A 16,740-nucleotide genomic window follows, 5' to 3' on the forward strand; every position below is an offset into this window, starting at 1 on the left:
TGCAAATGCCATGAATCAGCCAATAGAAGAAAAGGCACGTAGAAGAAATCCTTTCTTCACAAACAAAAATATAAAGGAAAAATAAAAGAAAGAAAAGAAAAGAGAGCAAGATAAATTCAAGCAGATATCGCAATTGTGCGTGATGACGGGCATCTCACCATATTCGTCACACAAAATGCGGCTGCAATCCATCCATTCATTTGCTTCCAATGCTTCTTCAATGGATCTTCTATCTGTGAAATCTTGTGTGACCAATTCCACTAGCCTCTTCTTTTTCCGTTTCTCTTTTCTTTGTCATTCCATTTTCAAACATTGTTATGCTCATCCGTCAAAATCACGCTCACTTTAATTTCTGCCTTCTCAGTTGCTTCCTTCCCCACTGAACCTGCTGTATTTCCTGTAGCTTCCTGATTCTTCCTCCAGCCCAATCGCATCGGTCACTGTGAGCATGACTGTCCCGGCCGGGAACAGCCCAATTAGCACCCGCTTCACATCTGTCAGAGTGCACCTGTCCCTCGCCTCTTGCGAAAAGCACCCTTTCACCAGCCCTTCCAGCCTGCTCCCTTCCAGTCCTCCCGTCTTCGGCCGCTTTCCTTCTTTCAGCCACATCCCCGCCACCTCTGCTTCATACTCGCCAAACGGGATCTCCAGCGTCAGACTCTCCCACAGCATCATCCCAATCGAGAACACAACTGTCTTCTTTGTGGCTCCCAGATCTTTGTTCATCAGCAGCTCTGGCGCCTTCCACCGCAGACACTCTTTCCGGTTGTCATCCTCATCCTCAAAGGCCGACGAAGGTGGTGGTGATTTTGAGAATCTCTCGCTCTTCACAGAAACATCAGAGGAAGAGGTGACAATTGTCGAGGTGGAAGAAAAAGTGGATGAAGTGTCTGAGTCTGAGGAGCAGTCGGAGTGGAGTGCAATGCAGATCACCATGTGCTCAGAAAACAGCACGATGTGAGGGCTGAGGTTGGCAAGAGAAGGCAATTCCTGTTCTTCATCAAATGAGTGGAGGGCAAGGTTGGCCACCCAGAACAGGATCTGAGCAGCCGAGACCTCCCGCTCCTGCAGAGTGCCTATCGCCATCTCTTTCTTCTCATTCCTTCCATGAAGCAACATGAACAGCGAATCCCTCAAGTCCACAATGAGCTTCTCATGTGGCGATGAACAGGCCATTGCATCCACCAGATTCGACATCGATGAGGTGGTTGGACACAGATCCTCTCCTCGAACAAATGTTGTGTCTGTGTCTGTAGTGTCTGTTGTTGAGGTGGATGAAATGGATGGCGATGGTGTTCTTTTCCTCGTCTCTTCCTCATCTTCAACCTTCTCAAGCATCCATTGAGGGATCTTGTCTGAATCTCTCCCCAAGATGTATTCTGTTGAGCCACTCTCACTCAACAAATGCTCTGATGACTCTGAATGTCCCAAGCTTTTCTCATACACTCTCTTCTTTATCCTCTCTTCATTCTTCTTCTCTGCCTCCCTCTCAGCTCTCCTCCACTGCTCCTCGGGTGACATCTCCATCGTCACCATCTCAAACGCTTTCGGATCCTTCTTCACTGTGTCTTCAACAATCACTTCCAGCTCTTCTGTTCTTCTCTTTGCTTTCCGGACTATAAATATAATCAATGTTATTAAAAGAATTACTACTACTGCGATGCAAACAATAACTGGCCATGATGCATTTGGGCTTTGTGCTCCTTCTGTTATTTTCTCATCGCCAAAGCTCTTCTGCTCGCTCCTGTTCTTCAGGATGAAAGAATCAGTTGGTCGCCGAATGCTCTCGTCTCCAAACAGAATGCACACTGACACTTCAACCTCTTCCGATACTCCATTTATTTTTGTGGAAGGTATCCAGCTGTGAATCTCAGTTTCAGATTTGTAGTCGCTCTCATTCATATTTTGCTTTTCTATTTGAGACTCACTTCCAATTGAAAAAGCTATCTGAACTGTCAGATTGCATGGAAGAAGAAGCCTTCCGATGAATGTGAGCTCTGTTGTAATTTCTCCTTTTTCCATCTTCACCGACTCTAGCACAGGGATAAAAAATGATGATGCTCGCTCTGAAGCAATTCCACCAAGCACACAATTGCTATTTGCAATCCACATGGATGTGCTTGGCAACATGCCGTCTCCTCCTTTCAGGCTTGCGATTGACAGCATGCCACGATCAGCGCATGCTATATTCCTTCGTGCAGATGGATATCCTTTCACCTTTGCATTGTTGTCCCGAAACTCCCCTTGATCTATCATCACATTCCCTCCAGACACAAATAATCCCCCGATTGGCGATTCTGATATGGTGGTGCCTCTTATTATTGTCTCAGACTGTTGCAGGGCAACTAGTGATCCATTCCATTTGCATATCTCGCTTCTTGGCGTCTTTGACTCCACGGTGTCGTCCATTCCTTTCCCGCTAAAGCTGCAGTATTCAATTTCTGTTTCATGGCATCTATCAGAAGATAGCAACATGCCATTCTGCACAAGTGCCGAGCATCTGCTAAAAGTGATGTTTCGCATTCGCAGATTTGTTAAGCGCGTAAAACAGAAAAGTGTTTGCTTTCTTGCCTCGATTGATATATTTTTAAATGAGCCCATTGAAAGAGAGTATTCTTCACTGTTTCCACTCCTCTCACCAGCATTTATTCCCTGAAAGGCAAACAGCGCTCCACTGCCGCACACAACATCATGGCACTCGACTTTTTCCATGCCCAATAATTCGCATTCTTTTACAAGAATCGCATCACATGCACAGAAAAGCGATTCCATGATTAGGGAAGTGCAGCGCAGCGTTGATTGTCCTTCACATGCTATCAGCGGACATTCTGACGATATCTGTCTCAGTGTTGTGTTTTCCAGTTGCAGACATCCCCTTGCCTCCACTTGCACCAAAATGGCATTTATCTTGGTGGAATCTCCCATCTCTGCATCGCTTCGAAACGAGCACCTTGTCATTTGTGTTGTGCCTCTGCTGCACTCCACAAAGCATCCATGACCACGCATGCTCTCTGCACAAACAACAAACGAAATCCCCCTGAAGAAAACTGCCTCCGAACACAGCACCACATACTGGCGTGTGCATTCCAGTTGTGTGCCAATGCGCAGAAGTGCAGTCTCTGATCCCCGCGATCGTATCGATACATTTGCCACGTCCACTTCCTTTCCAATCAACCCTTCTCCAACAACCACAATCTGGCTTTCAAAGTCATATGTGAGATGGCCAACAGCATACCCAACCGACAAGCATGGAAGCGCCTGAGTTCCACAGTTTTTGCTGTCTTCACTTGCTGATCCATCATCCGAGCTCGTGAAGATCGTGTCATTCTGATATATCACAATAAACTCAATCAGATTCACTGCCTCCACACACAACTCTGCTCTGTCTATTCCAAATATTGCATTCAGCCTGTTGTACTTCGATTCTCTCAGATCAAACTGGAACTGCGTCTCGTTGATCTGCTCTTTGATGTTGTTGCACTCCACAAACAAATCCCTCCCGATATGCGCAATGTTCGAGTCGAACTTGATATTAGCAAAAAGCATGTTCAGGCTTCCTGCATGCACAGCCTCAACATAGAAGCCGCCTCCACACCCATTCTGTGCCGAACAGCTGCACAGCCCAATCGTCGAACCCCTCACGTCCAAGCATCCGCCAGAGCTCAATCGAAACAGAATTGCCCCTCCTTTCTGCGAATTGCTGCTTGTGCACATTTCAAGCATACTCGAATTAATGCAAAGTTTGCTTCCACTGCCTCTTCCTCCAACAACCACAACGCTTCCGCTCTCTCCGTTGTTTGTGATATTCTTGAATGAGCACTTGTTTAATGAAATCCCTGCTCCAGCGTTTTTGCTGTTCATTTGCTCAGAGTCGTCATCTCTCATGCTAATTATGCATCCTTCTTCAACATTTATCAATTCTGCACTGACAGAATCCAACACACAATCCACATGAGACGCTATTTCCATCAAACTTCTTCCAAACGATGAGCGGCTCACTGTCATTCCTTCCAGCAGCACAGCCCCTCTCAGCACAACGACAAATGAAGCGCTATTTTCCAGCAAAGCTCTGCCGTTCATCCAAGCCTCGCAGCTCGTCAACCTCAAGTTCCCATCTTCGCTGACAATCACCCCGTTTTCCTCGTTTGAAAACCCCTCTGCCACAACAAACGAGATCTTTTCAAAACAAAGCACCCCTGCATTTCGCATGCACACGTCATGTTGTTCGTCATCGCCCTGCACGACGCAAAGCTCAGCTCTTGATTGCTCCTCTTCTTCCTCCCCAATCGACTTCACTTCATAATCCGAAAGCACCCCATTCTCCTTGTAGTTGCAGCCTCCATCGATCACAACTATTTTTGTGGGGGACTCTGACTCAAATTGCTTCACCCCGTGAGTCCAGCTCCTGCACGGATCCTCTGCTCCTCCACATCGCAACAAGTCATACCCGGCTCGAGCAATGTGCACTGTGCTTCCTTTGTACTGCACAAGAAACCTCAGAAGCGTTGTTTCATTATGCACTGCATCGCTTCCCATCAGCCCATTGTCATCTTCCTTGACAAAATCCAACGAAAACATGAAGCTCGACTTTGTCACTGTGGCATTCAGGTCTTTACACGCAACAAACATGTGCTCCCCGATTTGTGCGTGATTCGCTGCAAAATTGACACTTTTCAGCAGCAAACAATTAGACTGAACGGCTTCTTTCCCATCAACATACAAAGCGCCCCTTTCCCATTCTCTTCAGTGCATGCACACCCTTCCAGTGTGCATCCCTCCATCTTTACCGAATCACCGCCACTCGTTTTGATTTGCATCAGCCCTCCTTCCTTGCTTGATCTCGTTTGAGCCGTGCTGAATGAGCTGTTTATCGCACACATTGTGCCACGAACAGAAAAGGGAGCAGAAGCATACTCGCCAGACGATGTGTACGAACTGCTTTCAATAACAAGCTCGCCCCCTGTGACTGATACAGCCACATATTGAACTGCAGCGCCACTCGCTTTGGATATGGAGCAGTTGATAATCGACAGCAAAGAGCTTGCAGACGACGAAGCAATCATCGAACGAACGGCAGATGATGCTGTTGGGGAAATGAGAATTTGATTGTGCGGAACAACAGCGCCTTGGCATTCCAAAACACTGCACCAGATATCCCATCCTGGATGTCATGTGAAATGTGCAGTTTGCTGTATTCTTCTGCTGGCAACGAAGCAACAACAAATGAAGACATATCGTATCCGCGACTGACTGTTGCACCCTCCTGTATTGCCAGCTCCTTTGGATCTGCGTCTGCCTGCGTGTTGCAATAGCCTCTCCAAAATGACTGGCAGGGATGCATCAGCACCCCGCAGCCCAAAGTGTCATACCCTTCGCTGGACACAACAGCCTGCATGCAGTGCGCCTGAATAAGAAACAGCCTCAAATCCACTGGAGAGGGAAAGCGCGTTGCATCAATACCCTTCAGATCAGCAGCCTTCCCGTCGCTCCCACTTGCCAGCTCAAACCTGAACCTTTCTTGTGTCACCGATGCATTTAGTTCTACACATTCCACAAACATGTCCTTCCCTCAAAGGCATCATTCTCACTCAACTGAATATTTTTGAAGTAAAAATCTCCACCAAACCCGGCACACAGCTTGACGAACAGGCATCCTCCATAACCTTTCTCATTGTCGCATGCCCAATGGCTCATTGCCCCAGATTCTATCTTCAGCTCTGCTTCCTTGCTCATTTCGCAGCAAGCAAAACTCCCATTCACTGAACTTCGCCCACAACCCTCAAGCGCACACTCCTCGCCCATCATCAAGCTCGACCCTTCCTTCACAGTGACAAATCGTCCTTTCTCTGCTCTTGCATGGCTCACGTTCATCATGCTGAATTCCACCCGAGCATTGCCTCTGCTTTCAAACATATTCGGGCCATCTGTTGCAATGTGGGAAATTGTGACGTTTTGGCAAACCATTTCTCCACCAAGGCAAAGTCCAATCCCACATTCATTGCAAAAATCAACACTTTCAAACTGAACAGAACTCATCTCAACTGCACCTCCGGTTTCATATACCAGCCATCTTGTCACCTCTGATTGGTCTTCATCTCCTCCTTCGCCTCCTCTTCCAAATGCACAATCTGTCACTGCGCATCGTCCGCAGCTGATAGCAAAGACAGAATTCAACTCAAAAGAAGATACCGAAGATAATTGTGAAGAAGTTAATGCTGGCGAAAGTTCTGTTGCAAATCTGAAAGTCAAGCCTCGAAGCGAAAGGGATATGTTTTCATGAGACACACATAGCTGCCCGCTTTGTTTTATCTCCAGCTCTGGGTGAATTGCCTTTGCCCCTTCAATTGCGAGCGATGAGTCTCGATCAATAACTGATCCCAAAAATGTGCCCGACACAATCCTTATTGTGGTCTGATTTTCGTTCATTGCTTTGAACCCATGCAACACATCGCCACATGGTGTTTCTTCGTGCCCACACCCCTCTGAATTTATCACTGTTCCATCAACAAATACAATCTCCTCGCCTGCCGGAAAAAGCATAACTAATATCGAAGTGTTGATTACCACTCCAGAACTCTCATCATAAACCCAAAACCGCTCTTTTTCATCATCCTCTTCGACTGTTCCTTCCCACAACTCCTGATACAGCATCTTTCTCGCCTGCGGGCAAATCACATACACATCTTTCCCCACGCTTGCTTTGTTCTCTGCAAATGTGTTGTGCTTCATGCTGTACTTTACACTCACATCCACAAACCGAGCAAACAACCCTCCCCCAAACCCTGCTTCTTCATCCACCCCATTCTTTTCAAAAACGCACCCTCAATAATCAGCTTCCCATTTCTCATCACCTCCACAGCTCCGCACCCTCCCCTTCCAGCATGCTCCCCACAACTCACATTGCCAAATGTGCTCCCTCGGATCTCGCACTTGCACCCTTCTCCTATTTCTCCACTGAATGCCCCTCCACTCCCTGCTGTTCTCGACACGTTCCAGATGCTCAGCCCTTTCATGTTAACGGATGCGCACCCGCAAAACCACACCAAGCAGCTGTCTCCAAGAGCAGACGAATTCATCCAAGAATCATTCATGCTGAGCAATCCACAGCTTTGCCCACACACAACTCCTCTTTCTCCTTCCACAGAAATACCCTCAAACTTCACCCCACTTAGCTCCACTTTTGAGTCCAGCCCTCTTCCATCCACAAGCCCATGTTGCACAGCACACAACTCCATCGCTGAAAAATCATCCATCACAAGCATCCCTCCTTCCACACTAACAAATGAATAATCAATCCTCCTTGAGTCTGCCTCAACCTTCGCCAAACACCTTCTGAGCTCCAGTTTGTCTTTGCTGCACCTCAGAAAGCTTTCACGTTGGTAGTTAAATGAAGGCGGCATCCCAAATGAGACATCTTCAAAAGTGATGTTCTTTTTGGTCTCTATCAACCAGTCGGATTCTCCTTCTCCTTCTCCATGGACCATTCTTTCGTGGCTGTTGCCTTGGGTGTTGATGGTCATTTCTTGAGCATCCAGAATTATGGAATCGCAAAACCCAAAGTCTGCAAGAAGCGTAACCACCACGTTTTCCGATCCTTTTCGCAGTGCTGCAGCATGCACAATTCCTCTGCACGGATAATCCTCAAACCCGCATAATACATAATCGCACCCTTTGTCTCCAACAAACACATTCCCTGCGCTTTCTCGAAAGAACACAACAAGCGGAATCGGATTCTCTCTTGCTCCATTTTCCATCCCCATCAAATCCCACAGCCTGGGCGACTCTTCAACTTTCTTCATAAAGTCAAAGTTGAACGAGCCTTCATTCACCACCATTGATAAATTCACACACGAAACAAACACATTGTTTCCTCCCTTGTCAGCCATGTTCGCTTTTTCCCCTTCTCCAAATTTCACCCCCGCAATTATCATATCACTTGCCTCTTCAATGCACTTCACCAGCATTCCTCCTCCAAATCCCTTCAATCCGCCACATTCGCCAGCCAGCGCTCGGCATCCTTCAGCCAGCATTCTATTCCCACTCTCTCCGACACGAAGTCTTGCTGTCTTCGACAACTCCACAAAGCATCCTCCTCCGCTTCCTCCACTCACAGTGCAGTTCTCCATGTTCACATCGTTCAGCTCAAGCACCATCCCTTCATCCAACATCCCAAACAGCACACATCCTTTTTCTCCGTTCCTTGACAAGCCTCTGAACGTGCAGTTCCTCACTCCCATCCACTTTCCCAGCTTATCTGCCAGCCTCACGCTGCCTGATCTGTCATCTGCCCCTTCCTCTGAAAATGTCGTGTTTCCTATTTCCAGAGTGCCAGATGATGCATAGACAACGCATCCATCTGTTGCTTCCGAACCCTTTGCATTCATCATTGTGCATTCATCCATGGTGCAGCTTCCTTCTCCTGTGATCCAAATCATGGCTCCACACGCACACACAGCATTCCTGATGGTCACATCATTCAACGTTGTCTGCCCTCCTGTGCAGGCGATCATGGAATATGCAGCTGTGAGTGACGAGCGTACACTCAGAGCGCACGAGCTCAATGTCAAGACTCCACTTTTCGTGCATATTAGATAAAACCTCGTGTTCAAGCTCGCTGGCCCAGTAATCTTCAGTCCCGTAAATGTTGTCGCACAGCTTGTCTCTATCATCCCATCCTGTTTCTTTGCAGCATTTTCGAACACGTCTATTTGAGAATATACTGATGTGCCGTTCAGCACAAATACTCCGCTGACAAGACTTGCCTCCGAGTATAGCGGCACAGTGTTTGATATTGATGCGTTGAGTCCGTTTTCCTCCACCCACCGAGCCATCACAAAGTCCATCGTTTCGCACCCGTGTCCAGCATATCCACATCTGTCGAAATCTTTTTGTTATCTCCACCAACCATAACTGGCTCAGGGTCGTCACGCAGATACAGCACCAACGGGATTGCATATGTGCTGTTTCCTCCTTCATATCCCTCAAGCTCCTCTTCATTTGTGGTGTCAGCCACAAATCCGAGTGTGGCTTTTGTCACAGAAGCTGTGAAGTTGGGGGCTGTTAAAAACAGATTGTGTCCATGCCTGTCTGCTTGACATCCATCAAACTTCACTGCATTCAGCCCCATATTCACGTCACTGCTATTTGTCTCCAAATACATCCCTCCTCCATATCCCCCACTCCCTGCTGCAAAACTGCTTTGCACTTGCTCACAATCGTCTCCATGCTTCTTCCAATCTGCAGCTTGCTTCCGCCTTCCAGCACCAGTCTCAGCATTCCCCGTTTCCTCTTGGGCATGTCCCACTCATGTTTCCTCCATCTACAACCATTTCGCACCCCACTCCCAGCGTTCCGCGAAGGAAACACCCATCTCCTTGACCAGAAAGAGAGCAGTCTACGCTTGTCTCGCTCACATTGGTCTTCCTGGCTTTGTTCACAACAATCATCGGCTGCTTGCTTCCGCTGCTGCTTTCAAACGCACTCTTGCTGATTTTTGCCGTGGAGCCATCGCGAAGCACAATCAACCCTTCTTCTCCCCAGCTTGTCGTGTCAGCGAACGTTGCCTGCATCATCACCGTTTCAGACTCCGTTCCGCTGCACCTCACAAACGGCTCCACCAAAAGCACAAATGCTCCACAACAACACTGCTCATCAGCATCTTCCCTTTCTCACACGCACAAAACCAGAACGGGACAGACAGCACATCCGCATCGCCGCTCACCCGCGATGAAGAGAGCGTCAGCGCACCATTCCCTTCCCCTTCGACTGCAAACACACAAGTCTGCGACTGTTTCAGTTCAGGCTCCAAGGCAAATGCCACAAGTGATATCTGCACACTGCTCCCCACCTTCACCATCTCGTACAGCCCACTCTCGTTCCCAACCATCCTCACCTCCGACATCCCTTCTTTCCCGCTCAAGTCATATCCCTCTGCTCCATCAAGCACCAGGCACTCTCTCCATGTGTAGCTCTTGTTGTACAGCACCAGATGCATCCCTTCCTGCTGCCCAAATGCATAGTCCATCGTCTTGCACTGATACTTTGCAAATCCACATGCACTCACATCCACTCCCCGTCTCCCACACTCACTCGCGCTTCTCGCAGCTGCAGGAAATACACCAGCGGGATTCCAATATTCGGTGTTCTTCCATCTTCTCCCTGCATCTCTTGCTCCGAGAAATACTCTGGATAGAACGGAAAATGTGCTTGAACAGTGCTTTTCTTGGGGTCACGGAGATTTGACAAACACATTTCGCCCCCAATCCGCATTGTTCTCCTCAAACAACGGGCGAGCCACACAGAAGTCTTCGCCTCCATCCTTCAGCACCAAACATATCCCTCCACCTCTGCTCTCTCCAGCAAAACCTCCTTCCCCACTCCGTTCTGCCCAGCATTGCTTCATCCCTGTGACTGAACTTTCTGATCCTATTCTCGCACAGCTTCCTCCAACCATCTCCACCCAAATCGCTCCGCCATCCCCGCACTGCACCTGCACCCGGTCATCGTCACATTCCCAAACTCAAACATCTCTCCTGCCTCCAACGCCTTCTCTGCCACTCCCCGTTTCCATTTCTTTCTCGTTGTCTGAGGTTATATTCCCGCCTCGAACACAAACACTTCCTTCAGCACTCCACATCAGCAGACTGCACCCTTCCAGACGCACATTCTCCACTTGGCAGTCCTCGATAGCAATCTTTCCCCTCCCTGCCACAAAAAGCGGCTCGTGAAACGACAAATCCACAGAGTCCGCTTGTATCGTGCAATTCTTTACATGCGCCAAACCCTCATACCCATCCACTGCAAACAGAGACGAACCCCTCGAATTTCCTGTATCATGAATCACTGTCCACCCTCCAACTCCAGCTTCCCGCTACCCACACTGAACAGCGAGCCGCTTTCCACATCCGACCGAATCGTTCCATGTTCCATTGTTGCATCTTTGCTTATGCAAATCTCCAGCCCGGAGATGCTCACAGCCTTCTCCACACTCACCTCGCTGCACACCACAACCCCTGTGTGTCTGTGGCTCACCCACTGTGTCACCGCAAACGCGATTGTCCTGCACTCTGCTCCATTCTTCCCGCATCCTGCATCATCGCTTCCCCAGCTGAGTCGACTCTCAGAGGATCGTACACTGCAGGCACATCTGGGAGCCACCCTGCTTTGTCTCCGTTGCAATACACTCTCCCGGTCTGACTTGATGTCGAATATGAATATATTATCCACTCTTTGGTTGCATTAACTGTATTATTTGCTCTAAAATGGATATCATTCCCTTCATTTGTTGGGGATATGTTATTATCAAATAGGCAATATTTTATAAAGATCATTTTATTTGTATAAAACTCAAAACTGAGTGCTCCGGCAAAACCGTTTTCCACTTTTGAATCTTTGATCAAACTGTTGGTTATAGAATCATTGAATGTTCCATTGTATAAATGAAAAGAACCTCTTGATACAATTGCTTCATTTTTGTCGAACAAGCAGTCAATAAGTTCCAATTTTTTATGCTGTTCAATGTTAAATGCTCCACATGTGCGAGAAAAGCAATTTTTGAACTCGCATTGTTTCAAAATGTGAAAGCATTGAAAACAGCCAAAGCTCCTCCAAAAGGTTGAACTGATGAACAATTGCATGAGCACCCATAAAACAAAGTGTTTAAAACAGTGCAATTCGCTCTTGTGAATGTGTAAACAGCACCTCCTCTTGGCATATTTTCTCCACAATAAGTTATTGAGCAATTTGTGAAAGTGCAACTTCTGAGTGTCAGAGAAGCACTCCCACCAACATTTAGTGCGCCTCCATTCCGTGTCGCTGATGTGCATGATTCAAATCTGCAACTGTCGAACTCTATTTGTCCACTCGAAAACGAAGGCAGTGAAGTGTTGAAGCATTGATCCTTTTGAATGTCATGCGATCTGAGAAACGAAGAGTTGAACACGACTAACTTTGCGAGCCTCGTTGCACTCTCATCAACACTCAACAGTGATTGGTCACAGTCAACCAGCAAGATGCTGGAGACAAGAGATTTCTGGAGATGGTTTGCTTCTGAGAAAGCAGTGGTGCTGCTGTGTGCAATGTTTGTTGACACATTCATAAACACCACGTTTTCCATCGACATGTGCAAAAGAGACAGCGAACCAAACACAGACAAGAAGGGTGGAGTCGACAAGCACGAAAACGAAGTGTCTGACAAAAGGCTTTGCCACAGCCAATTTCGCCCTCTGCACTTTCTTTCCACTCAACAAGCGATGAAATCGAACGGTTTTGTGTTCGGAACAGCAAACTCAAATTGCAGATCTCTATCCTTCCGCCTTCTGCTTCACAAAATCTGGAAATCGCCTTTGCCCCAAATGACATAGAAACCTGCTTCAGAAAAAGAGACGAACAAGATGTCACTATCTGACACTGTCTTCCTGTGGGAAAGAAGGTGACTTTTGAGGCACAAAAAGTGCTGTTGTGCATTTCAATGAATGTGTCGATGGTCGAAGACACCGGCTTTGTGAAGTTCTTTTCCGCAATTTCGTTTTCGTGTTTCAAATTTGCATCTTCATCAACTGCAATGGACGGAGCACTTCTTCCTACTGAAATCGGTCCATTATCCATCTCGTCAAGGCCAAAGGAAACAACCCTCTTGCTGGCACTTTTTGAAAGATATTCAATTCTTGTGTTGGCGGCTAATTGAAAGGATATGGAAATGAATGCAGATATCAGCAAGCACTTGTCGAGCATGGAAACTTAAAACAGAAATTAAAGTTTTTTTCAAAATTGGGTTTTTGATAACCCATTCTTTTTGAATCTTTATGTATTATGACAAATTCATTTTCTGTTCCATAGCTCATTAAGAATGTGAATTATCTTTTTTCTAATTCAGTGCAATTAATCATTTTTTTAAACTGACTTATGATTGATCTTACATTTGTATGATTATCATTTTAATGGAAATGCAAATAAAATCCATTTGTTTATTTAATGTGGTTGTTTTCTTTCATTTTAGGGAAATAAATTAATTTTTAATATGAAAAAGAAATAAAGATTTTGGCAATCTAATATTTCAAGTGATTGTTGAATTTTGTAACGATAAACGAACATTATTCTGGGGGAATTTTTATAATTTTCATCAAACATTCAAAAAGGATCATCAAATTTAAATTAATGATAGTTGATACATTCCTTGTTGAGAAAATAACGCATTCTCTGAAAGCATGTGAAGCATTTTTCATTGTAATCTTCTTCCCCATCTTCTTCTTCACACTCAACAAAGTCATCATTGTCTTTTTCTTCTTCGTCTTCTTCGTCCCCAGCTAGATGAATTGGACATATTTTGTTCATTGTATATCCTGTTCATGGTAAAATGGGGAAATTTTATCAATGAAGATAATCAACAAATACAAACGTCCTTGTTTTTCCCATTTTCAAAATAAAAAAGGTTAACAATGAATGTAAAAAGGCTTTTCTTTTGATAATTGAACCAAAAGTGAATATTCAACGAGAATGAATATGTTTGCACAACATAAGAAATGAAAGTCTTTAGATAATTTTTTATGGAAAGCACAATAAGTTGTGTTCAGATGATAAAGATTTCATATTTATATGGGGAAAATACGGACTTTCAAGCTTTTTTGCGCAAGGCATTGAAAAATTGCTTCACTCATAACTTTATTTTTGCTTTTTCAGATTTCAAATTTAATAAGATTTTCACATCCGTAAGCAGGCATCGTTGAAATCAAATCAAAAAGTTTTCCGACATTTCACGAATGTCAAAAAATGGATCCATTTTTATTATGTTTTTTGACATAAAATAGTTTTTGAAAAGTACATAATTATTCAATGAAAACGCCTGAAGCAAAGTATTTTACCCTATCGTTGTCTGATTTGATGTTTAATTCAATTCGTAAAACTTCAATTTGATATTATCGTTCATTTTGGTTTTGTGATATTTTGAAATATTAAGTTATTTTTGGGAAGATTGAATTAATTCAAACAAAACAATGATGAACATTCTTCAGAAAAACTGATGAATAGCAAAACATTGTTGATAAAAAACTTGACAATATTATATCAATAATATTTGTTTTTGATAAGAAAAAGTATTCTTCTTAATTGTTTTTATGTAAGTCTGATAACAACTGATTCACATAAATTGCTTAAAAGTGTCATCTCCTTTTCCAGCTTCGTAATTATCTTCATCAAATGAATTTGAAATTTTTGACTTAACGTGGTTCAAAAACGAAGTTTTAAAAAGTGAAATTTCACAAACGCTTTCAACTATTTCCTTTGAAAGAAAACAACATTAATAAGTTTTATAAATCATAGGAATTCCGAATATATTTAAAAACTGATAAAGCTCACATTACTATATCATTCACTTTCATCATTTTGAAATTTAAAAACAAAAATTACGAAATGAAATGCTAGAAGCGATTACAAACAATAATATTCATAAATCATTTTATTAACAGATAAAACAGAATTGCCTATTTTTATCAAAATTCGTCTACTCCTTCAAAAGGATCTGTTTCATCCTCTTCTGTGTCTTCATCAAGTTTTTGATTTCCTACACTGTGCAGTCCAATGCATCGAGCTTCCTCAATGTCTCTTTTTTTCATTTCTTTCTCTTTTAAATGCAAATTTTCTTCTGCATCACTGCCATCATCACCAAGTCCAGAAGCCAGCTCAGCCACCCGATCAATCTTTGCCAATCCAAACTTCTCCCCCATTTTCTGATATGCAATCTCGCATTTTTTGAAAAACTCAGCCGTCTCATTGTCTAAAATGAAATCTGCATCATCCAAATACCGATTGGCGCTCAGCTCTTCAGAAGACGTCACCCCATTTTCTTCATTGTCATCATAGAACACAATAGAATCACTGTCTTCATCGTCGCTAACTTCATTAACACTAAGTTCGTCTCCTTCCTTGTCTTTCACTGTTTCTTTTCTTCCTCCTTCAATTCTGCTTCCTTTCTCTTTTTTGGCTAAAGCTTCTTCTATGTGAAGATGAAAAGATAACTCTTCTTTTTTCTCTTCTTCTTCGTTCCTGCTAACTCTATACAATTTTCCAGAATTCTGCGTCTGGCCTTTCTTCTTTACTTGCTCTGAAAATTCCCACTCATCACTTATGCTATCATTTTCATCATCTTCTTCCTTCTCCGCAAATGCATAAAGAGCACGAGGAACAGGAAGCGCATTGGGATTTTGATGAGAAAGACCTGGCTTGATCAGTAATTTACCTCCAATAACGTGCACAATTGGAGATTTGGCAATGCCGTTTTGAGGACTATTTGCCAAATTTGTCCCTCCATCACTGACTGATCTATGATGTTGAATGGACTTGTCTGCATCAGATGATGAAATCGGAGCGGTTGTTGCAAGAGAGGATGATGGTGACTGTATTGGAGTCGGTGATGGAGAAAGAGAAATTGAAGAGGTTTCATGAGAACTGGAAGATGTTAAAGATGAAGGAAGAAGTGAAGAAGGTGAATGAGAATGTGATGTTGTTGATTGAGAAACTGTTGAGCGAGGAATTCGTGAAGGGCGTAAAGATGAAGATGTTGAAGTGTTAGCAAATGAAGATATTGAAGTGGATGTTGAAGATGCATGAAGACTTGAAGATAGTTTTGTTTTTTTTAACTTTGATATTGGATTTGCAGTTGTTTGCTTTGATAACTGAATTGCGATTTGGAAAATATCAGACTTTGGAATCTCTTTTGGAATTGTTTTGCTTATGACACGATATTCAACTCGTTGTTTTCGCATTTGAGATAAATTTTTCTGAGTATCAAATTGAGCTGCGCTAATGACTTCAGTGCAAACAGGTATCTGCATCCTTTGTTTAGTAGTACTTATTGTAATGTGGGAAGCTATTCGTCCAACTCTTGACGCATAAAGTCGAACTTCCAAAGAAATAATTGCTGATACTTTCGGTTCAACAATTTGAATGCTCTGGTGTGCACAAGGAATAACTTCTATAAGTTCACTTTCAAATTTTCCAGGCCGCATTGCAATTAATAATATTGTCGAATATATTTGTCCTCTTTTGACAACTCCAAAGTCCAAACGATCAGGATAAACAACAACTCCTCCATTGATAACACGTGGAAGCAATCGCTCCAAAAGTCGGATATCATTTTGCTGCATTAAAATAGAAAATAAACTCTTCCTTTATAACTATCGCACTTTGTTAATTATTGGAATTATTTAACAATAAAAAATGAAATTGTGCCATAAATGGAATATTTTGATCAAAAATTTTCATCAATTTGTTTTGGTTAAAGATCGAATGTCAAAATCTTTAGGTTTAATTTATTTTGGAATGTGTCGTGAGCAAGTAATATTTTACTTCTAACTTTTACATTTGTGTAGAATTTATACATGATTCTGGAAAGATAATAAGATTTACTGATTGCGATTTTGTTCCTCAAGAAAAGCGCGATTTTTGTGAATCTGATGCTTTTCAATCTTCATCTCAAACATTTTCATCTTCAAGTTCAGCTTTTCAAAAGACTCAAGTTAAAGATAATGAAATTGAATTGGAAGATAAAGTTGACCTGAGAACAATTGTTTGCGTTCAGTTTATTTTTCATATTTTCTATTTTCACATCCTCACATATTTAGGCTCAACTGAGATATTTAAAAAATACGAAAACAAAAGAAAACGAATTTATTTACGAAATTTAGAAATTGTAACTCGCAAATACGAAGAACAGATTGAACCTTTAATTAAGCAGAGAAATAAAGC

The 16,740-nt window shown here is 43.6% G+C and overlaps 2 protein-coding genes across 2 annotated transcripts; both read right to left on the bottom strand.

Annotated features, from left to right (window-relative positions):
• Positions 1-360: 360 nt before the first annotated feature.
• Positions 361-12,732, bottom strand: MONOS_18467 (uncharacterized protein; the record flags this gene model as incomplete). The annotated part of the gene is made up of 14 exons (XM_067871491.1): positions 361-4,610; positions 4,721-5,083; positions 5,149-5,513; positions 5,627-6,707; positions 6,782-8,704; positions 8,854-9,254; positions 9,337-9,600; positions 9,675-10,184; positions 10,248-10,489; positions 10,526-10,827; positions 10,881-11,012; positions 11,051-11,192; positions 11,666-12,189; positions 12,288-12,732. The coding sequence occupies 14 exons, from the start codon at positions 12,730-12,732 to the stop codon at positions 361-363; spliced, it is 10,944 nt and encodes a 3,647-aa protein (XP_067718568.1).
• Positions 12,733-14,342: 1,610 nt separating this feature from the next.
• MONOS_18468 (uncharacterized protein) lies at positions 14,343-16,139 on the bottom strand (the record flags this gene model as incomplete). Its single annotated transcript, XM_067871492.1, has 1 exon — positions 14,343-16,139. The coding sequence occupies one exon, from the start codon at positions 16,137-16,139 to the stop codon at positions 14,487-14,489; it is 1,653 nt and encodes a 550-aa protein (XP_067718569.1). The 3' UTR covers positions 14,343-14,486.
• Positions 16,140-16,740: the final 601 nt, after the last annotated feature.

This window comes from Monocercomonoides exilis, assembly GCF_001643675.1.
Source record: "Monocercomonoides exilis strain PA203 chromosome Unknown scaffold87-37991, whole genome shotgun sequence".
In the NCBI taxonomy this organism is placed as follows: Eukaryota; Preaxostyla; order Oxymonadida; family Polymastigidae; genus Monocercomonoides; species Monocercomonoides exilis.